The 24549-nt window shown below is 40.6% G+C and overlaps 1 protein-coding gene across 2 annotated transcripts in view; it reads right to left on the bottom strand.

The window, feature by feature from the left end:
- SP4 (Sp4 transcription factor) overlaps positions 1–24267 on the bottom strand; it is a 94214-nt gene extending 69947 nt beyond the window's left edge. Inside the window, exons 1-3 of one of the 2 annotated variants that reach the window (XM_003825036.7) lie at positions 20865–24267; positions 20332–20447; positions 18282–19836 (exon numbers count right to left, since the gene is read on the bottom strand). In XM_003825036.7, the coding sequence (XP_003825084.1) occupies positions 18282–19836; positions 20332–20447; positions 20865–20871 (1678 nt within the window). In that variant the 5' untranslated portion in view covers positions 20872–24267. The remainder of the gene's footprint in view (positions 1–18281; positions 19837–20331; positions 20448–20864) is intronic. The other variant, XM_055115751.2, reaches the window with a different exon arrangement.
- Positions 24268–24549: the final 282 nt, after the last annotated feature.

Genomic DNA, 24549 nt, shown 5'->3' with positions numbered 1-24549 from the left:
CCTAGTTGTTTGGTACCTAGCCCTGGAGGGTGATTAGAGCAGGTAAAGTATGAGAACCTAATATACGAGGTGGTTACGATGCAGGCTCTGGATTGGTTGGTGTGTGTTTTGAAAAAAGCATTTGCAGGAGAATTGTTTACTGTCTTTAGGAAATGGTTAACCCCGGAAGAGGTAGTCCTTCCAAAGTCAGCAGACCTCAGATGTCAAAGCATAATACATAAAATAAAAGGGTTAATATACTCAATCAAGCCAAGTAACAGAGGAGTCTCATTTCCATTGGCTATTTACTGAACATGCACTATATACCAGCATTGTTATATGTTACAGATGTAAAAATGACAATGTAATGGAAAATAAGACTGTAAAATGTTAAACATACACACATACTAATTTAGAAGAAAAGAGTAAAGGTAAACAAAACGATGTAATAATACTTTACACCTATCAGTACTCTGGCATTTACAATACATTGTCACACATATTACTCCATTTAATCCTCAGAAAAATCCTGTCTAGTAGGCAGGCTATCTTCATTTTATAGGTGTTTATTACTGAGGCTTGTGAAAGCTAAAGGAGATTCCCACATCACAGACAGTAACTAAAAGAACAGGGAATTGAACCCATGTCTCATTCTTGTCCATTTCTATTTTCACCAGCACCACAATGTCACCTTCATTTTAAGTTAAATCTATATAATTATCATGTAGAAACAAATAGCTATTCCTAACCACTGAGGACTGACTACTCAATGATCTTTAATAAGAATGGCCTAATATTACATTAAAAAACATGTAGGATTCTTAATAATTAATGAAACACAAATTCTTTACTAAGAGTACTTGCCAGTGGTACTAGAAAGCACAATTTTCTTTTTTAAAAAATTTCTGTATAATAGTAGTGAGCTAGACCTCAACTAAACTTTCTAAGACATTACTTCCAAAACAGCTCTTTTATTTCTCAGTAATCATGGGTAACTAAATATTTGTTAAAGTGGCTCAATAAATTTAGATTAACCTACCAAATGAAATCCAAGCAACTATTATATTTTAAATTCCTGTATTTTATTGTTATTTAATTCAAAAAATTCTTCACGGCGGGTCATTCTGTAAATGCATCCTTTGACTTTCATGCAATCCTATTATGTGAAGAAGTACTTTCTTCCAGGCCAGGCACAGTGGTTCATGCCTGTAATCCCAGCACTTTGGGAGGCCAAAGCGAGAGGATCACTTGAGGTCAGGAATTCAAGCCCAGCCTAGCCAAGATGGTGAAACCTCATCTCTAGTAACAATACAAAAATTAGCCGGGTGTGGTAGCACATGCCTGCAGTCCCAGCTACTTGGGAGGCTGAGACAAGAGAATCGCTTGAACCTGGGAGGTGGAGGTTGCAGTGAGCTGAGATCACGCCACTGCATTCCAGCCTGGACCACAGAGCAAGACTCTGTCTCAAAAAAAGTACTTTCTTCCCAAGACGGCAGCTAGAATCCAACATTAAACTCTATGCATGCCAGTAGTTGTGAGGCTGAAAATGGTATTCTCCCTGCCTTAATACTCTAACAGAAAATTCAACAGCTCCAGCAAATAGTTTCCACTGTTCTAATGAGACCTCTTGGACTATAAATCAGTTATGATATTCTTCACCTTCTAGAATATTAGAAAGTTGTCTCCTTTGAAACTGAAATACAAAGATCCATCTAACTCTTCTACTAAATTTCTAGATTTTACAACTACTGTCCCTGGGGCACACTAACCAGAAGTCCAAGTCATAAGGTGCTAAGGTAATAAAATGGTTAGGTAGATTAGGATGGTTACCTAAAGTGAGATGGCAAGAAGGCAGCAAGGACTATGGTAAAATCTTTGGTATAAAGTATTGGGTTTTGGAAAGGTTAGGAGGTAATATTGAACAGAAGAGCTCTATATTACAGGGTTATACTGCTTGTAAGCTACAGAATCTCAGGCCTAAGCAATCACACACTATGGCTTTAAAGGGCAGCTGGTTTCTAACTAGGCATCTTCAAGGTCTGTATCCGCTGGCAAGGGCATTCTGAATAGTCAGATGAGGTCCCAGATGGCAATCTACATGCCCAAGGGTTTAGGGACCTGGCCCCCATCTTTGCTGTTGCTGAAGGCTGGACATGTGGCTAGTCACAAGGGCGCTAGTGAATGAACCATATTCTAAAACATTCTGTGAATCCTAAAAATGACTTAAACCTAGAGACTAAACTTCTTTAATGGAGAATAGCGTTGGAGTCAATATTAGATTTGGCTTCAAGAATCTGTCAAAACATTTTTTGGAACCCAGGCTTGGGGAAAAAAAAAAAAAAAGAATTTGTCAAAACAAACAAACCCGTATATGAACATGCTCCATTCACAGTTTAAAAAGAAATCAATTTGATTTTAAAACTAGCAATATTAGTAAATAGTATTTTTCCTGAGCTTTCCCACTGGCTCAGTGAAATAAAATTAAGCTGATTTAGTATCTACATATTTGTGCTTTATAGAATTCTAACACTAAATGAAAGTACCTATAGAATTCTAACACTAAATGAAAGTACCTCAAGTATTTCATTTTACGAAACACACCACACACACATACATTCACTGTACAAAAGAAAAAAACCAAGACCTCCATTCCCAAAGGTTACAAAATTGTTTAATGGCAGAGACAAACTGCTACCTAGCACAGAGCTCTTTTTTTTTTAAAATATGTCATAGTTACACTCTGCTCATCACAAACCACTTATGGAATGAAACATGTTTGCTTTCCAGTTTGAAAATTATACATAGTTACCACTACCAGTTCAGACAGCTGCCAAAGAATCATTTTTAAAGTGCTGAAAACTGTCTAAGTACTTTGATTTCAACAATCACGTTTTCTTTGTGGCTTAGGGTAAGGATAGGAGTATGAAGAGGTGGGCTAATTTTTAGAAATATCCCCAAATAAGCTGGTATCCTTAATTATAGTGAAGGTGCGGGAGAACAAGGAAGGTGATGAATAGGTATAGAATATAATCCCTTTAAGTTTTTCCTGAATGTGTTTATAATGAGTAAACATATACACTAAGTATGCACACACCACACACACACACATATATATATCTACCTACATATGCGTGCACACACATACACACACACACACACACACACATACACATAAAGATACACAAAATGAACTCAATCATGTTTTGGAAATACGGACTAAATTAACTATTCTATTTTCGTATACTGTGAATGCACTCTGATGTATCAAACTCTTGCAAAATGTAAATTGGTCTTCAATTCTCTTTGGTAGCTTGTTACTAAAAAAAGAGAGAAAATCCTTTTAAAACTTTTCAGGGAAACCATGATTTCCTTGGCCTCAAGGATTTGTGATGAAACAGCAGAAAAAATTTTGAAGCCACACAAACTCTGGGTTCTTTTCTCAATACCCGCCATGTATCAATTCTGTAACCTTAGGCAAATTATTTAAACTTTCTAAGCCTTGATTTTCTCATCTACTGAAAACAGCAATAATCTAAGATCAAGATAAAACACAACTCACCCAGAACAAAGTATAGTCTCCATGAATAAAGAACATGTCTGTTTTGTTTCCCCAGCACCTAGAACAATATGCAATGTATACAATGGCAGATACTAAATATTATTTATCCAGCAGAAAACAATAAAGTTGCAGGACCAACCCTGTCAACTAAGCTAATGCTACATAAAAATTACATGCAGGATTAGCTAAAGAACATAAATTCTACACATATACTAATTCTTAGGGTCTCTGGGTTTTCTTAATGTTATTTCCTTCAGAAAATGGGCATAAATTCCTATCTAATGACATCTCACATCCTCATCAAGAAGCAAGTCATGAAATTTAAGCCTTACAAGGTATATTCTTTTGGGGGTTTTACAACTATTAATGAAAACAAAATACAAGACTCCCTCTTTTGGGCTCTTTTCTTCAAAAAATAAAAGAAAGGGAAAAAAGAATACATACTCTTATTGCGCTTATATTCTTAGAATCTGTTTTTTTTCATTTATTCAAAATTAGTTTGTGATACACAAATATTTAGTCAGGGAGATGTTATTACTAGCCTCAAATTCCCAATCAACACAGTCCATCAAAGTAATAAAAACTTTCTTTCTAATTCCCTTTGTGGCATATGTACCTCAAACCCCCAAAAGAACACAAGGAGTGGAGCACTCAGCTAAAGATCTAGGAATCTGTTTCTTATTGAGCATATTACAGTAATTACAATAAAATACTTAAAGTAGTAGTGGTTAGCTGTAAAGGGAGATTACAGTCCTATTCACCCGGACTTGTTTTATAAACAATTTTTACTTACTAGCACCCTAACTTACTGGCTATATGATCTTGGCCAAGTAAATTAACCTCTGATAGCCTTGGTTTCCTGTTCTATAATTTGAGGTCACCACCACCACCTTCTTCATAGGATTGTGAAAAATAAACAGTTAATACATATAAAGTGCTTAAACAGTGGCATATAAGAGACAAACAATAAACTGAGTCCATAAATGATCACAGAAAACAAACACTACAGTATACAGAGAGTACATAATTCAGGGCAGTAAGTGGTAATAGTACAAGTATGTTTAGACTCTGGTTCCATCATTCACTATGTGGCCATGAGCAAATTATTTAACCTCTATAGGCCTCAGTTTTTATACCTGAAAGGAGAGATGTCAGCAATACTTACCTTACAGTGTATTCTGAAGATTAAATAAGTTAATAGATCAAGTGCTGCATGCATTATCTGGTATACTATAAACATGCAGTAAATGTCAGCCAAAATATAAAACAAACATAAGGTTCAAAGAAGTACCCTTTTACTTCTTGTTTCATTCATTAAAGAAAACTGCATAATTTCTCTCCCCACTGGAATATTATGGAAGCAGGAGTTCAGTCCCATGTTATTCAATCATCTAAGGAACATATCAAGCCGCACAATACAGATGCTGAGTATTTACTTGCTGACTGAATTCATGGATGCAGTCTGCCAGTAGGGAGTACAGGTAATAGATGAAAGTCTATCAAGGGGATATTAAAACCATTTACTTGCCCTATAATTAAAATCAGTAAAGGCAGTGACAACCTACCAATAAGAACAACAGGTGAGAGAAATTCTGAAAATAAAAATATGCTTTAACTTTAAAAACCTATACTAACAAAATCAGAAATAATAAAGTTTGCTTCAACAAGCATGTTATAGTTTGTAGTATTTATGACAACTATCTGTCAAATGTTTGTCTCAACCTGGTTCATATGTACATTTAAATATTTGGAAAAACCTGCAGAATTCACAAACCACTTTTAAGTATTTCTTTCTCTTATATAAATCCCGTTAGTACTTGTCATCATATTCACCTAGTCTCTTCCTCTTCTCTCTTCTCCTTCAACTCCCTGGCATAGATATCCCCAACTAGACCAGAGCAAGGATTTTCCACCCCTTTCCCAGCCCCACACCAGGCACAGATACCCACTTACCAAAGCACAGATCACTATCTCGTTCCTATACGCCTGTGCAAAAGCAGCTCCGCTTCTGTGAACAAAAAGCTATGGTGACTTGACTCATTATTACAGAACTGTACTAAACCCCTTCTGACTGGCCACATTAAAAGGCATCTACATAATAATATCAGGGGGACAGAATCAACCTGGAAATTTTACATACCTTCAATTTCTTCTCAAAGTATCCCCTAACTGGTAAGATTCTCACCTTCAACTGTCTACCAAAACATATGAAGCAATCCGATTTAAATTCCCTTTATTTCCCTTTACTCATCACTTTTCCTTTTACGATCGTAAACTCTCTCACTCCTTTAATATATATCTTGAGTCTATTCCAAGGATCTGTCCATCCCATTCTCCTATGAAATCAAAGTTCTCCACCTGTGTCCTTTCTTCTGGGTCAGTATCAGAATGACAGATACTGAGCAATGCTCATCAAGGTGTGAGAGAAAATAAAATTATAAATTAATACACATACTTACATATATAACAGAGACTCTACTTACATGAGGCTCACAATTCAACTTTTATATGAATACTCCTTGAGCTAAGTCTGAATTTTGTAATGTTTACAAAATACTAATTGAGCCGGGCATGGTGGCTTACACCTGTAATCCCAGCACTTTGGGAGGCCAAGGTGGGTGGATCACCTGAGGTCAGGAGTTCAAGAACAGCCTGGCCAACCTGGTGAAACCCCATCTCTACTAAAAATAGAAAAATCAGCTGGGTGTGATGGCAGGCGCCTGTAATCTCAGCTACTCAGGAGGCTGAGGCAGGAGAATCACTTGAACCCGGAAGGCAGAGGCTGCAGTGAGCCAAGATCGTGCCACTGCACTCTAGCCTAGGCGACAGAGTGGGACTCCGTCTCAAAAACAAAACAAAACAAAAAACTACTTGAATTTCAAAAATTGCATGTGAAATCCAACATAACCTGAAGTGGCCCTTTTCTTCCTTCTGATATGGTAAACTTTTTAGTCATCCTTTGAGTCTCAGCTCAGTTATCACCCTTTCCATGAAAACATTCCCAGAACCCTACAAGCAGAACTAGTTCTTCCTTCCTCTGGGCTTCTATAACACTTCATTCACAGCTTGTATAAACCAAACACCACAAAGTAATTTAATTAGCTATATGTATGAGATATATAGATATTAGATGATATCTATCATGTACTATTGAGTCTAAGATGCAAGTGATCATAAGAAAGAAAAAAGTTCTGCTAATTAAACTATGACATGCCTTTGATTACAAGGTGTGTTTTAATTTTAAAGATTTAAAATGGGCCCAGGCGTGGTGGCTTACGCCTGTAATCCCAGCATTTAGGAAGGCTGAGGCGGGTGGATCACCTGAGGTCAGGAGTTCAAGATCAGCCTGGCCAATATGGTGAAACTCCCCTCTCTGCTAAAAATACAAAAATTGGCTGGGCATGGTGGCGGGTGCCTGTAATCTCAGCTACTTGGGAGGCTGAGGGAGGAGAATCACTTGAACCTGGGAGGCAGAGGCTGCAGTGGGCCGAGATTGTGGCACTGCACTCCAGCCTGGGTGATAGAACAAGACTCCATTTCAAAAAATATATAGATATACATATATATACACACACACACACACACAAAACACACATAAAATGAAATAAAAATAAAATGTAAAAAGCATGTCCTAGAAGCAGAGAAATAAAGTGTGTCTCCCACAACAGATAATATATCCTATGAGGGCAGAAAACATGTCTCACTTCATCTTTAGTTTCTCAATGCCTATTACCATACTTGATACAGAGCAGGGGAAAAGAACAAACCAACCTGATGTTTTTACCTAATCCCTTACCATGTCTTTCACGTCACCAGTGTAGGTTCTAGAAAAGTTCAACAAGCTGTTTTTTATATTTAGTAACCATTTACTTCACTACCACAGCCTTTCTAGGGACCACTGTGAATTCATAACTAAATTACTGCAACAACATCCTTTTATCTGAGCTCCTGCTTTCTAACTTTTCTACACTTTTATCTACAAAGAAACACTCCAATAAGTATCATTTGCATTGCAAATATTTTTACTCAATATCTCCAATCCACTAGATTCAAGTTTTTCAAATTTATTTATTATTATTATTTTGGCACAATCTCTTCTTGAAACAAAATGTTAGGAAATGGTTCAAAAAACACGCTTGTGTGGCTGATGCAGGAGTGGAAGGCTGTTTGGTTGGCAAACCCTGAGCTACTCTGTGAGACCACTAAGCAAGCCTCTAGGAAGCACACAGAAGAGAACCCATCATTCTCTGTGTTAGTTAAAAGCTTCCACATGATAGCTTTGTGCTTTTCCAATCTTTGGTCCCCATCAAGCTCATTCCAAGTTTAGCAGCTTGACTCAAGCCATCCTCACTCTTCACCTGTCACCCCCAAAGTCTCAAATGTCCACTTTCCAAACCAATCTTTAAGGCCTATTTCAAGTCCTATCTCCACCAGAAAAAGCCTTTCTTGTTTACTCCCCACTAACCTCACTGACTTCTGAGCTCTCACACTTGTTTTCCATGCCTCAAAACCCAGTACTTAAGTATAAACGCTCATATGTAGTTGCAGCTGCCATATAATGGTTTCATGTATGTAAATCTTTCTCCTGAACACAAGCATCATTTTAAGACAGGTTTAGTTAGTATCTTCAGAACCTAACAAGGGTTAATCAGACAGCAGACATTTAGTTCTTACTATACTGAAATACACCACCTGTTTGCTGTTGTTGTTGTTGTTGTTGTTGTTGTTTTGAGACAGGGTCCCGTTCTGTTGCCCAGACTGAAGTGCAGTGGCACGATCTCAGCTCACTGCAACCTTCCACTTTCAGGCTCAAGCAATTCTCCCACCTCGGCCTCCCAGAGTAGATGGGACTACAGGCATGCACCACTATGCCCAGCTAATTTTTGTATTTTTAGTAGAGACGGGTTTCACCATGTTTCCCAAGCTGGTCTCAAACTCCTGAGCTCAAGTGATCTGCCTGCCTCGGCCTCCCAAAGTGCTGGGATTACAGGTGTGAACCACCACGCCTGGCCACACCACTTCTCTTCCACCTGTTAATACACCTCTCTCCATACACCTCACCTCACCCTTGCTTGCACTTTACCAAAGCTTTCTGAAATTCCTCTTATACAAATTTCTCGTTTACCTCTGACATATAACTCAAGCTAATATCCATACCTAAAATATCTCATTCCCCCACTTTACTACTTCACATTCTTCTAGTGGGTGTCACTACGTAGAGATGTCACCAAGTTACCACCTCCTGCATACAGTTTTCTTTACATTATTCAAAGCCTTTTCATACATATTAACTTATCTAATCTTTGAGACTCTATGAGGTAAAGAAGGTAGGAACTAATATCACTATTTTGCAAATGAAAAAAAGGAAGGAACTACAATTATGATGTTTGCCCAGAGTGGTACAACTAATTGGTGGGGGCGGGGAGTACCCAAGCAAAAATGTGAGTTTTAATTCTTAGTGTTGTGCTCTACGAAGCCTCTAAGTACATGTGGTCTGCACGAATAATAAACCTACTATAAGAACCATACCTCTGATCAAGCACAGATATTTCTTACCTCCTTAACTTTATTATCATCCCTGAGGAAAAGAGAAGCTTCATAAATTTGAATTATCACTTTTTCTATTCGAAAGATTCTTGTGTCTTAAACGTTTTACATAGAGAGAGACATATTTTTAAGAGACAAGGTCTCACTCTCTTACCCAGACTGGAGTGCAGTGACAATCATAGCTTACTATAACCTTAAACAGAACTCTTGAGTTCAAGCAATCCTCCCGCCTCAGCCACCTGAGTGGCTGGGACTACAAACATGGGCCACCACATCCAGCTGATTTTTTACTTTTCCCTTTTTTCGTAGAGGTGCAGTCTCACTATGTTGCCCAGGCTGGTCTCAAGCTCCTGGGCTCACGTGATCCTCCTCCCTCAGCCTTCCAAAGTACTGAGATTACAGGATGAGCCATTGCACTTGGCCTCAAACATTTTCAAGAAACACCTTTGTACCAGATATTCTGAGCCATGAAGAAAGGGACTACTGCAGCAGGACTGTTCATGGAAAAAAAAAAAAAAGGAAAGAAAAGAAAGGAGGGTGTGAGGGGAGTAGAGAATGAGAAATTACTTAATGGGTACAGTGTACATTACTGCAGTGATGCACACACTAAAAGCCCTGCCTTCGCCACTATACAACACATCAATGTAACAAAATTGTACTTGCACCCAACAAATTTATACAAATAAAAGATCAGCATCAATAACTTAAAAAAAAAGGCATACAGATTTGCTTGCTCTGTAGGGAAAACTGACAAATTTAAAGCTGTGAGTGCTTCCCACAATTTGGGTTCTTTTAGGATCCTAGATTTTCCAATTGTTCTCTAATTTCCACTCAAGAAAAAGTAATCACATTGTTCACACTAAAGTGACAGTATCAGAAACACAACTATGGTTAAAGAGCTAGAGCAGTCCCCCCTTATCAGAGGGGGGAATATGTTCCAAGACCCCCACTGGATCCCTGAAACCATGGCCTGAACCCTATACATATTGTTTTTTCATACATACATACATACATACCTGTGATAAAGTTTAATTTATAAATTACACAAAGTATGAGATAACAACTTCTCTTTGGCATATATTTGGCTTATCTTGGATATATCCAAATTGCCAGCATTACTACTTTTGCACTTTCAGGCCATAAATATGTAAAGTAAAAATACTTGAACACACTGTGATACTACAGCAGTTGAGAAGGTTACTAAGTGACTTGTTAGCATATACAGAGGGTATAACTGGACAAAGAGAAGATTCCCATTCACCCTGGACAGACTGAGATTTCACCACACTACTCAGAAAGGCATGTAATTTAAAACTTGTAAATTGTTTTTTTCTAGAATATTCCATTTAACATTTTTGGACCATAGTTGACCACAGGTAACAGAACCCACAGATAAGAGGAGACTACTATACCGAGATAACATATCGTAACTACAAATTCAGTGTCAGAACTAAAGCATATGTTTAAAATGCTAACGTTTTGGTATTCACCAAATAAAAGAGCAAACGACATAGAAAAATAGCACCTAAGCACATAGTAAATTTAAGAATGAACAGAAATATATTAATTTATGAATTAAAGTGCTACATTTATTGCTTAATAGAATTCACCCTCATTATACAGCCTCTATGAAAAAAAATGGTAAATATCACCCACAATCTCCCTCACAAAAATCCCTAAATACTTAATCATGTAAGTTTAAGACTTACAGAGAACTCTGGCCATGTGCTGGATGGAAGTACCCAGAACGAAATAAAATATATATTCTAATTTCATAGACCTTAAATTTTAGAATTAGAAGAAGACTCAGAGTTTATAGTTTAAGCAAATTTTCTATATGGTACAAGAAATTCTTCTGCAGTCTACAAAATCTTTGACCGATGAACATCCCATCTTTAATGAATGATCACTACTTAATGAAACAAACCATTCCACTGTTGTGTAACTCTAGTCTGTCTTTGTGTGTGCATATACATATGTTTTTCCAGGGCCAAACAAAATAATAGAACTACGTCAGAAAAAAAAAAAAAAAAAAGCCCCTCATATATCTAAAGACAGCTGTCACAATTTCTTGTTTTCTTTTAAAGATAAAACTCCGTTCTTTGATTATTGCTAGTACGAAATGTTTTCCACATTCTTCATTCTGGGAATCCTTCTTGATACATTTGCGAGTCTGTCAATGTCCCATTTAAAATGTGCCACCCGGTACTGCGCACAATATTGCAGAAGTATCTCACAAGCACAAGGTACAGAAGCTTTATTCTACTCTCAGTTCATTTTAAGCCAATACATCCCAAATCATTTTCACAAGTCCTCCTGCCAAGCCAGGTTTTTTACCTTGTAGGTATGTAATTCCCTCCATCTTAAGGAGAGGATCTTACCTGTTAAATGTATCTTACTAATTCTGGCCCACCATTTCAGCCTATTAAGATCACTCTGAATCTCAGTTCTATCATATAAGCACCACCTCCCAGCTTTGTCTCATATTTGAATTCAGTAAATTCAGCCATCCTTCAACCTGGTATTTGAAAAAAAAATGTCAAACTACATTAAAATTAGAACCCCATGCCATAGTGTGAGACCTCGTAAGGAGGTGAATAATAATTACCACTTTTCATTCAATTGTGCAACCAGCTATGAGCCTTCAAAGAGGCCACAACTATCAATACTAAAATCAAGATAAATTATGTTAACATTATTTCCTTTGGGTACTCATCTGGAAATCCTAAAGAAAGAAGATATCAACCTAGTTTCTTAGTGAACCCATACTGGCTCCCAGTGATTCCTCGGTTCTTTTTTAAAATGCTCAAGAGCCAACTACTCAATAATTCATTCAAGGACTTTGCTAAGGACGGTTATCAAGCTCATTTGTCTGAAGTTAAGAATGTTTTAAAAAATTGAGGTGTTATTCATGCCAAATCTTCTGACACTTTTTACCATGCAGCATAAATTTTAAGTTATTGATACTAGCCTGAAACTGAATCTGAAAGTTCCTTCTGACCCTAGGATAACATCCATTTTTATCATCTTGACTTCCAAAAAGCAAACCCAAAAATGCAGTAGAAAGACAACTGGAGGAGAAGTCAAGATTCTAGCCCTCACTTTGTCATCAAATATAAGAGGGTCATTTAACCTTTCTGGGCTTCAATTTCTTCATTTCTAAAATAGGGCTAAGGAAAGAAGGTGGGAGAAAGAGGCTCATTTATTTTTAAGTTACCTTAGTAACTACAATTTCATTAAGCCCTCATCTCACCACACACTTAAATAAGCAATTTGGGGTTCAACAGGTTTCCTTTGCCACAATTTGCTCCTTCACTAGGTAGCAAAATGACAAGCATTATGAACATCCAATCTTAACATCCAATCTTAACTCAAATCCGCATCAGAAAAGTACAGAAGAGCACATATATGTGTACAGTCTGATATTAGGCCAGGTTCCCCCGTTACTGTCAATCCTTACTGTGTAAGGATTGACTTAATGTAGCAGTGCAGAATCTTCGACCCATATTTCTGCTTTCACTTCAAATAGTAAAAACACAAAATGCCTTTATAAATAGACTTTAGCAGCAGTATCAAAAGGTTACAACTGCTGAGCCATAATCTCCAAGATTCTTTCCACCTACAATTCTATCATTTTGTAAGTCTGTTATTTCTACAAGATCTATGCGTAGCACCATTCCCTATCTTCCTTCTTGATTAAGCAAATTTAGAGCTGTGAGTGCTTTCATGCCTGCCCCAATATCCTCAACCTGCTTTCATGCCTGCCCCAATATTCCCTAAGTATTACTCATTATATATTCCGATTCAGAATTTGAAAAGCAGATGATTAAAACTCTATTTTCAGCCAGACACAGTGCCTCACGCCTGTAATCCCAGCACTTTGGGAGGCTGAGGTGGGGAGATCACCTGAGGTCAAGAGTTCGAGACCAGCCTGGCCAACATGGCAAAACTCCATCTCTACTAAAAATACAAAAATTAGCCAGGCATGGTGACATGTGCCTGTAGTCCCTGCTACTTGGGAAGCTGAGGCCGGAGAATCACTTGAACCCAGGAGGTGGAGGTTGGAACAGATATCGTGCCACTGCACTCCAGCCTCGGCGACAGAACGAGACTCCATCTCAAATGCAAACAAACAAAAAACTCTATTTTTCTTTGCTAATCTATCCTGAAGTCCTTCTTAAAAAAAAAAAAAAATGCCCTTTTACAAAATTAATGTGGCTCTACTTTGAGCACTTTTCATCTTCCATGAAAAAATCATTCAATAGGTAAAGCCAGCTTGGTAGTTCAGAACCTAAGTCATTCGTATTGAATACAAGATTTAAGTTTCTAATAATGAATTCCAATCTATAACAAACAGTATCAGAAGATTTTAAAGAAATAAGATTACTGGAGTAAATCTGACTCCTCTGAAAAAAGACTAGCCAAACACAGGAGTACATGAGAATGTATATATACAGATGCCCATTAGGGAAATCCAAATTAATAAAACATATATGGCAAAGGAAAGCCATATTTGTATTAAACCTCAAGCCAATTTTCCACCTTTAGTAGCTCTGGAAAAAAAGATCAGTGTAAGAAGTTAATTTTACTGGATTGAATTCAGTTTTAAAATTAAATATAAATTTTAATTATTTTCTTTGGTACCTATTTTTACCAATAATGAAGAATTGGTCCTCCCATTTCTGGTTTCATACTATATCCCCAGGTTTCATATTTTAATTCCTTGGAGAAGTACAGAAATTAGGTAAGAGAGTCAAGTTCTTGAAGGGTCAGCAGTATCTTATTATTAAGTCTGAACTTCCTCTGTGGGAGAACCAGCATAATATTCTTAATTTCCACTAAAATTGACAAAGAAATATTCATTCATCAATCAAAAGGCCTACAGTATGATCTCTGTTACTACATATGATGATTACTGCCAAAAATAAGTCACATTGTGGACCACTCCAAGTTAATTACAGATTTAGCTATCAATTGTTCCTACATAGCTCTAAATTCTTTAAGGAAATGTAACACCTGAAATTCACTTTATTTAGGGCTCTTTGACTACTAGAAGACATTGTGACAACAGGTACTTAACTCTCCTCACTTAGTTAAAATAAAGGAGCTTAAGCCAGAGGTACAATTAGTTGTCTTTGAGCTTAAAGTAAGGTTTCTGCTTTTCCTTTGAAGTCAAACTCAGCACGTTCACACTTACAAGTGGGAGCTAAAAAAAAAAAAAAAAATGATTACACATGGACATAGAGGTGGAATAACAGACACTGCGGACTACAAAAGGTGGAGGGCAGGGTGAGGGTGGAAAAAATACCTGTTGGGTACAAGGTTCACTATTTCAGTGATGGGTACACTAAAATCCCAGACTTCTCCACTATGCAATATATCCATGTAACACAACCGCACTTGTACCCCCTAAATCTATTTTTTTAAAAAGTAAAAGTAAAAAAATTTTAAGTCAAATTTAGAATCCCAATAACAAAACAAAAAGTATGCAGAGCATACGCATATTTAGTTCCTACTACAATTCTAACTAATGCTTAGCATGAAGGTCAGGATTTACAGCTGAGACCAAAGCACAGAAACACATTATACTGAACACATTGTTAATGGGAAGAGGATCCCCCTAGGTTGTTGCTAACATTCTCATTTCATAAAACTAAGTATGAAGCTCCCCAGCTTCAAGTACTGGTTTCATTAGATTTACCTTGTATGATTTTACTTTTTTTCTGTTCATGTCATCTAGACTTCCCTTAATCTCCTGAAGAGTAAAATGAGAATAGTGGATGGTGGAGAGTTTTAGCTCATTGTCCTTGAGCTAGCAATTACATTCCGTCAAAGCTACTAATTTTTCAAGGCTTGTCATAAAAATTTCGAGCAAAATTTCCCCACAAATTAAACAATACCATTCTCCTGGGGAACAACATGAACCGACCAAGAAAGTACTTACAGATGAATGGGGACACAAAGTAAAAGATCTGAACTTTCAGGGCTCATTTATAAAAGGGCGATATGGGTACTCATTGCTCCTTCTCCCCCTTGTCAAGACAGAAAAGTTCCTGGTGTCTCACTCTTAGTGTCTTTTTTTTCTTTCTTTTTTTTTTGAGATGGAGTTTGGTTCTTGTTGCCCAGGCTGGAGTGCAATGGCGCGATCTCGGCTCACTGCAACAACCTCCACCTCCTGGGTTCAAGCGATTCTCCTGCCTCAGCCTCCCGAGTAGCTGGGACTACAGGCATGTGCCACCACGCCCAGCTAATTCTGTATTTTTAGTAGAGACAGGGTTTCTCCATGTTGGTCAGGCTGGTCTCGAACTCCCAACCTCAGGTGATCCACCTGCCTTGACCTCCCAAAGTACTGGGATTACAGGCGTGTGCCACTGCACCTGGTCCACTCTTAGTGTCTTACAAATGCAAAGCCAAAAGAAATTAATGAAAACAAAGTTGTTTCATTAGCTTCATTAAAACCATTCCAAGGCATTACTCCTAATTACAAAGTGCTATTTTCTCCATCATCTTTTATACCTTAGTTCAAAGAGCATTTGTCAAGCACCTACTAAGCTAGGCAATGGGGTAAAATCTGCAAACTAGGCCTAGATTAACTGTATTGACTTGCAGACATCAAGCAAGGTACATTTCTGGTCTTTGTCAGACTGCTGTCTTTTTAAAAGGATTGAGCATATTTATTAGAACATAAACAACATCGACAAAATTTTAAATCTTTGGTTTCAGGGGAAAAAGAATCCAACTATGTAGAGTTCGAATTTCCTCCTCTACTTAAAACAGAACCACCCAAATCATGTAAATCCTTTAAGTGAAAAAATTATCCCTGAAAATGAAGGAATAACCACACCTATTGGCAGTGTTCAGCATACAGTAGCCATCTCAATACACACTTGTGAAATAAAAACTAAAAAGTTGTAGTTGCCACCAAAATCTATTCTCTGAGGCACAAACGAACTAGCTCAACACCCCCACCTGCTTCCATATTCTGTCTTCTGGTTCACTGCTGATGACCAGACACTTGATTCTCAAACTTCAGTGAGTTTGTTTGTTTGAGAGAGGGTCTCGCTCTGTCACTCAGGTGGGAGTGCAGTGAGGCAATCACAGCTCACCGCAGCCTGGATCCCCCGGGTACAAGCGATCCTCCTACTTCAGCCTCCCAAGACGCTGAGACCACAGGTGTGCCACCACACCCAGCTAATTTTTTAAAATTTTTTGTAGAGACAGGGTCTCCCTATGTTGCCCAGGCTGGTCTTGAACTAGTGGGCTCAAGCAATCCTCCCACCCTGGCCTCCCAAAGTGTTGGGATTACAGGGATGAGCCACCACACCCAGCCACTTCAGTGAGTTTTACAATCACCTGGAAAGTTTGTTTGAAAGGCAAATCCCTTGACCCCCACAATTCAAAACTTACAGTACCAAAAACTGGATCCTGTGTTTATTTTAATGCACCATTCAAGTTAATCTAAGTTTGGTTGGCCAAAACATTTCTTTACCCTCACAATGGCTAAGGGGAAAACCTCTGGATTGCAAAAGTTATCAACTAGAGAGCAGAAAAATTGATTACTTCTAACCTAAATTATAAGTTAATTCTCTTAATTAATCACAACTCACAAATGCTTAATAAGCAAGATGAAATGGAAGTGAAATAACTTCTGCTTTGACACTGCAAACTGTCATTCAACCCACCAAAAACACTTCTGAAATACTACAATTATTGTCAAAGTGTTTAGCAAAGGAGTAGAAATAAAGCAAGTTAAGGATTGTAATCCAGAGAAACATTTATGTAATTACGCTGTAATAGTTTTAGGAGAAAAAGTACCACAATCGAAACACTAACTAGATGACTGTGCTTGCCACTAGCCACATGTGGCTACTTAAATTAAAATTAAATAAAATTTAAAATTCAGTTCCTCAGTTGCCCCACACACATTTAACTGCTTAACAGCCACATGTAGCTAGGTAGATAGAAAACATAAACATTTCCAACATCACAGACAGTTCTGCTGGATAGCGCTGGCCTAGAAGCACTGGTATCTAGATAAAAAATATAATCTCGGTTCTCCTGAATCAGAAGGCTTTATCTGGCAATTTACAATTTTACATATATATGCCTACTTTAGGTATTAACCATAAAAGAAGAACCCTAGCGTAATTTTTCTGCAACTTGTTTCAAGAAAGATCATTCAAAAGTGATAAACTTATTTATCTCACATTATCAAAATAGAAATATTTAACTAACAAGGTCTGGAAGTATCAAAGGCACTAAAACATAACGAGGTTTTCATCAAATCAGAATCAATGAAAAGGGTTTAATTACTAGAAAACAAAAGTTATTAGGTAAGATAAGACTGGTCCAAAAAAGATTAAAACTACTTCCCAAGTACTTCAGAAGGAACTATTTATATGCATAACAAATAACAACTACTTTTACAATAGGTTTAAAAATAACTTTACCACAATTAATTCAAATTAGTGACATTTTACTGTCAACATTTTTCATTGCTTTCCACCAACCCTACATTAAACATCTACAAATCACACAATGACCATGATTTAATTAAATATAATTTTATAAATGAAGGATTATTCATTCAAATCCTGATATTAGCATAAAAGTAGGCATAAAAGTTAACCAAACAATTTACAACTTAAAATTATCTCTCAACTGCATCAGTATCTAGTTTAAAACCAGTGTAATAAAACACAAAAGCATGGGCGACAAGATGCTGAAGCTTGAGAAATAACTTCCACTAAAATAAAGTTAGCCTTATCACACCACAGAATTAAAAGTTCAACAGACTCACAATTATATATACCAATTCAGTTTAAAACTACTTTCCCTCAAAGAAGAGATAAGTATCATTTCGACTAGGGTTCTTTCTGAAGAGCTGGAATGTACTCAAATAAGACCACTAAATTACAGAAGGCAATTATGATTCTAATCAGAAAGCTCTGTCCCATAAAACAATACTTTTTAAAAAACTAACAAATTTAACACATTATTATAAAATCTACAAAAGTGAACATGTCACATTGATTACTACAGAGCTATGTTTGTTAGTATAATATTCCTATTTCTGGTTCCTTATGATTGTGTGTTTACTTCAGAGGTCTACGTCAAACCTAAGAATTAGGAGAGAAAAGCAATAATTGTTATGAAAAACTATTTAAAAGGTACTTAAAAAGATGTCAGAACTTACCTGCAACACTGGTGATTGTAACGGGAACTCCCTGCACTTGAACACCTGCAGCACCCAGGTTGGCAACGCTCACTGTCTGAAGGTTAGGCACTGATGCAAGCTGGGCAGTATTCAAAGTTATTGGGGCACCAGCAACAGCCACAGGAGCAATCTGAGCAAGAGTTGTGCCACCACTTGAAGACACTGGGGTGATGGTTAATTGTTGGGATAACCCAGCATTCTGAACTTGCAAATTTGAAAGACTCTGAATATTCTGAACCTGTACAGTTTGCCAACTGATTTGCCCTGAAGGTGTTAAAGTTGGAGCCCTGATAAGCACCTGAGTCGGATTTACTGCTTGAAGTTGAACATTCTGTAAAGGCTGCTGCTGGATGGTCTGAATCGTCTGCCCTGACTGGAGTTGAAAAGACTGTGGTGGAATAGCCTGAATGATCTGTTGCTGAGGCTGTTGGATCTGGATCTGCTGTAAGATAGGTTGGCCTACAATTTGCACCTGCTGAAGAGAATTTGATTGATCCTGTGCATTCTGCATTCCATTAGGCTGAAGCTGACTGGAGCTCTGGGCTTCAGACTCAGTAGCAGCAGGTGTTTGAGATTCTTCAATGGTGCGTTCAGAACTACTGGCTGATGTGCTTGCATACTGGCCAGTATCTGCTGAGCTCACTAATGTGTCACTGCTTGTCAAAGACGTTGAAGCAGTGGTTGTGCAGGTAGTGGAGGAGGAGGGAGATTCCGGCATAGTACTGGCAGAAGTAGTGGTGTTGGTGGGTGTGGAAACTAATTGATTCCCATTGGAAGTCCCACTATCAGCAGTAGCAGCAGGCTGGCCAACCTGCCCAGTCCCTCCTCCGGCAGCCACGTTGTTTATCACTGGCAAAGCTAGAGTCACTCCTCCAATGTTAATTGGTAGGGTTGTTACAACTTGAGCCTGAGTACCAGGAAGAGTCTGTAACTGCAGTGGTATTGAAACACCAGGTCTAATTTGGACCGGAACTGTCTGATTTGCCAGGTTTTGAGCAAGAATATTCCCAGAAGCTGTCCTGTTAGCAGCTGTGAGTATAGCTTGATTATTACCTGCAGAAATGAGCTGAATTTGACCCTGCAAATCCTGTAGAGATGAACTACTAGTTGGATTGATTTGAATTTGTTGACCTTCCACTGTCTGAAGTTGTGGAATTACTTGGTACTGTACACTACCACTTGGATTTTGTACTTGTATGACTTGAAATTGACCAGGGGTGGAAGAATTACCTGATTTAGTTTTTGTAGGAGATGCACTCCCGTTATTACTGCTGGAAGAACTAGACGAACTAGAGGCTGGTTGAGAAACGTTATTCTCTTTTGAAGCAGGAGGAGTGGAGGCAACAAGTTGCCAAGCGTTTCCAGCAAGTTGCGTTGTTACCAGTTCTAGCTGTTGTGGTTGATTTTGAAGTTGCACCAATCCTTGACTTGGATCTATAATAATTTGTTGTTGTCCAGTTGCTTGATTTTCACCAGGAGTCCCTATTTTGCTGCAAGTAGCTGCCAGTAAAGCCAGAGGAGAGGGCTGAGAGTCCTACCCAAAATGGGACGGTAAAGGAGAGGGGGGGGGAAAAAAAGTGGGCGGATTTAGTGGAGGCCAGTAGTTGCCAGGGGGTTACTTATTTTGACAGCTCTACATAACAATTTAGGAAGCAGCAGAAATCAAAAAGAAATACGAACAAAAGTAGATAAGAACTATAGGAATAAGGAAGCAAGTCCTATAATATCAAGTTTAAATAAAAGGAAATTTCTTTACAACTTTGTAAAGTGTTATGTTCCTAAACTCAAAATGCCCTTGGGAACACACACACCGTTTTCTTATAGTCTGAATTCCTGATGTAATTTTAAACAGCGTTATACCCTCAAAGACGTGAAATCTTGATGAATTTACAATTTAAGTTCCACACTCTCAGAAAGATGCTTTGAGTGGATAAACATTTTATTCTGTTACTTCTGGACATTCAAAGGGCATAACTCCCTCTCTCTCCTAATGTGTCGTGATGAATTTTTTTAATTTGTTTGCTTTTACCTGGGAGCCTGAGGTTTTGGGTTTTTTATTGTTATTCTCTGGCTCAGAGGTTTTCCCTCCTTCTGTAGCCATCGCCGCTGCCGCTGCCGCCTCCTCCTCCTCCTCCTTCTTCTGATCTGCAACAAACCCCCCCACCACACACACACGACAACAGGTTATTAGGATTATTATTATTCGTCTTCTTCCTCTCTTCTCCCCCCTCCCCCCGAACATTAATCTCCATAAACCCGCGATCCACGCACACCGGCAGGGGGTGGGGGAGAAGGAGGGAAGGGAGGAGGGGGATATCACAAAACGTGGTTTGAAACCCGACCCATCGGCTCCAGAGCAACACCCAGAAGGAGGTTGTTCTCTCTCAGACATTAAGACAAAACACAACCCTCCTTCCCTCCCCCTGATTCCCTCCCGCCCTCTCCTCCTCCCCTTAAAGCATCTCAGCGGCCCCGGGGGAGGGGGGAGAACCGAGCAGGGTCTGGGGAGGGAGGGAGAGAGGGAGGCGGCGAAGGAGACTGAGGGGGGTGGAGAATACGTACCGCTCATCCCGCATTAACAGGACAAACCCTCAGACGGAGACACTGGGATAGAGGTGGGTGGGGGTGGGGGCGAGGCGGGAGGAGAGGCCGGTCCCGCCCGCCCGCGGTGGCTCGGAGGAGGCTGTAGCTGGCACAGGCTCTGCCTCTTTTTCCGCGAATGGCCGCCGCTGGGCTGTGGCGTAGCAGCTCCTCTCTCCGCCCGAGCCCGGCTGACTCGCCCTTGATTGACAGCGGCGGCGCGCGGCGCGGGCGGCGGCGCGGGTCGGGGGCGGGGCCAGGGCGGTGCGAGCCTGGCCGACTCCCCACCCCCCTCGGCCTCTCTCCGCCGGAGCCTCCGACTCTCCACCCCTTCCCCCAGCGGATTGGCCGCCGACCTGCCGGGGGCCGGGGCGCTGGGGCCGCCTCCTCTCCACCCCCTTTCTCGGGGTTATTCTTTTAGCAGCTCTTCTCCTCCTCCCTGGCTCCTCTGGCGCTCTTTCTCTCGGCGTTCTAGCTCAGGAGCGCTGCCGGTAGGCCCTCCATACAGCCAAACTTGTTGTCTCAGGATATCCCGCCCCCTACTCATTTCCCAGCGCCCTCCACTCAAAAACCCCCTCCAGCAATCCCTCTAAAGAAAAAAGTAGGGCCCTTGCTCCAGGCAAGCGAGAGCGGCGGACGTGGGCGCGCGCGGACCACCGACAGGTCGGCGCGCTGGGTGAACTGCCCGCTGCCCCCGCGCAGGGAGCATGGCTTTCCTGAGGCGCATCCGGACCCGGGCGCCCTTTTTCCCTGGCTCTGTCTCCATTGGCTGAGCCCAGGGTGACGCGCGCTGAGTGGTGGGAGAAAGGGGGTGGGGCACTACCGCGAAGGCTGTCGGTACTCGTAGTTTCCGGCGGTCGCGGTGCCTTCTTCGAGGCACCGCCTCTCTCCCGCCCCCGACCGAGGCCTGGCTGCCGAGCGGAAAGCTGCCCGAGGGGGCGGTGGCGGCAGGGCGTGGCCGGGGCCGAGTGGGAGTTGAACTGAGCGAGGAGGAGGGGGAATGGGTGTTGTTTGCCTGGGCCTATCCGCCGCGCGGGGCTGCCCAAACCACCTCTGCCGCCGCCTCCTCGGCTCCAAGCCGCTCCCCGCGGGGCGAGCTCACACCCGGAGCGCTCGGCGATTGAGCGGGCGGCGGCGTGGGGAGGCGGGGTTTGCTGTCCTCGGGGTTTGAATGAACCCGGCTTCTTGAAGCAGCGCCCTCGCCTTGCCTTTTTTTGCTCACCTTCCCCTCAGGCCCCTTGCTTTGAGTCCGAGGCCTGTTTTCTCACGGAGAAGGATCTTCCATTTTTATTTGTTGTCTCTCTGGCTGGCAGCTGGTGCAGAGCAGTGACCCGCCTTCTAAGAAGGGTTGCATCGCGTTTTGCCTAAAAGCCTAAGTGGTTGGCGGAGTTCTAAGCCTTATCTGACAAGAGTCTCCGGGCGAAGAAAAGCCCAGCTCCATAAGGGTCAGCCCCGCTTACGGTGTAGCGTAAGCAAGCGTAAGGGCAAGTGGAATTAACATCTGGCTGCACAAAGCATCTTATTGTCAAATGCACTTGAGCAGTGTCCTGCCTCAGCTTTCCTACAAAGTCCTGAAGTCAGGATGATGCCATGGAACGTAATCAGCGCCTGATTAACTGTACCAAAGGTGGAAGTGACCCCACATGTAAATACTGGCCTTGGGAACAAGGCATGCTTACACCCCAGGCTCAAAGCCATTGTCTCACTTCTTACCTGGGCTTCACACTTAGCCTTGGGCATTTTTGTCTCCTGCCTGAGGCCTGACATGTTGCAATGGTGAGGAGGTCCCAGATGCTGAACTTGACTGGCATTTCCTTTGCTTGTTAAAGTAATTGCAAAATCAGCTGATGACAAAGCCATGCAGCAAGACAAAGCAATTCGAATAAAGAATTACATGGTATTGTCTACCCCATCTTATACAATGAGCCAGAGATCCCTGAACAACATGGTTTTTCCCCATCTTGTACAATATAGAAAGCTCAAAAGTGCTTCTTACATTTACGTATATACTGTCTCTATCCTCAGGTCCCCTCCTCCCCCCAGTTCACCAAGATAAATGAAGACATTTTGCAGTCTTATGAATTGGGGCTTTCATTGTCATTTTTGTTTGGAAAACCTGCTTCAGAGAGGCAATGTCACTGACTCTGAACCATAGATTAAAAATAATGCTTTGGGAGGCCGAGGCGGGTGGATCAGGAAGTCAGGAGTTTGTGACCAGTCTGGCCAACATAGTGAAACCCTGTCTCTACTAAAAATACAAAAAATTAGCCAGGTGTGGTGGTGTGCGCCTGTAATCCCAGCTACTCGAGAGGCTGAGGCAGGAGAATCGTGTGAACCCTGGAGGTGGAGGTTGCAGTGAGCTGAGATCACGCCATTGCACTCCAACCCCGGGCGACAGTGCAAGACTCCGTCTCAAAAAATATATTATAATAATAATAATGCTTACCATCAGTATGAATCTGCAAAGTCCTAAATATTCTCCACCCTGTAGATAAGTGGGAATACTGGTATCCATGAAACATAAGTCCTGCTTTTTATGGTGGACCAGTGTCTTCTAGTCCCTGGCTGTTATGGACTGAATGTTTGTGTTCTCTGCCCCCTTCCCCATTCATGTGTTGAAATTCTACACGGGGCGCGGCTCACTCCTGTTATCCCAGCTCTTTGGGAGGCCAAGGCGGGCGGATCACTTGAGCCCAGCAGTTCCAGACCAGTTTAGGCAACATGGTGAAACCCAGGCTCTACAAAAATTAGCCGACGTGGTGGCGCTGTCCTATAGTCCCAGCTTCTTGTGAGGCTGAGGCGGGAGGATCACTTGAGCCCAGAAGGCGGAGGTTGCATTGGGCCAAGATGGCACCACTGCACTCCAACCTGGGCAACAGAGTGGGACCGTGTCAAAAAAGAAAAAAAAAGGGAGAGAGGGGAAAGGGAGGGAGGAAGGAAGGAAGGAAAAATTCTACCCCTTAGTGTGATGGTATTAGAAATTAGAAGGTAGGGTCTCTGGGAGATAATTAGGATTAAATTTGGAGTCCTCATGAATGAGATTGGTGACCTTAGAAGAATCAGGAAAGAGCTTGCTTTTCCTTCCTCTGCTCTCTTCTATTTGAAGATAACAACCAAAAGTCCTCAGTGTGATACCCGGTGGAAAGCTAGTTTTGCTAGGGAGGTAATATTGACAAAGACTCTCTCCTTTGACCAAACTTTAATCTGGTTATTCTAAGTCCTCTTTCTGACTAGGTCCTGACCTGGAACTCTGTCCTTAGTTTAGTGGCTTTGTTCATTTAGTCCAGTTTTAGCAAGAATCCTGCTGGGTCGGTTGGGTAAAAACGCCTCACCCTTAATATTTGACCATACTTGGTATCTCATCAAATTCCTTATCCCCTGTTCTCGATATCTTAGCACCCTGGCCTGCCTTCAGCAATAACCACATTAAATTGGTTTAGCCAGAATCCTCCTTTATTCTGGAAATTTCCCCTTAGTAATTTTCCATCCACTGACTCCATCCTGCTCCTTGGCTTCAGATCTCTAGTTGTCTTTGTATTCGTAGTTGAGCCCAATCTCTCTCTCCCACTGCAAGACCCCATTGGATAGTCTCTCCTTGACTAAAGTCTTTATTGCTGTCTTTAACAAGTATCCTGAATTATTTTTTTCTTCAACAATGTAAATATAA

The sequence above is a fragment of the Pan paniscus genome, chromosome 6 (assembly GCF_029289425.2).
Source record: "Pan paniscus chromosome 6, NHGRI_mPanPan1-v2.0_pri, whole genome shotgun sequence".
Taxonomy (NCBI): domain Eukaryota; kingdom Metazoa; phylum Chordata; class Mammalia; order Primates; family Hominidae; genus Pan; species Pan paniscus.
Note: the sequence above shows the minus strand (reverse complement) of the source record. Positions and strands in the feature narration are given on the sequence as shown.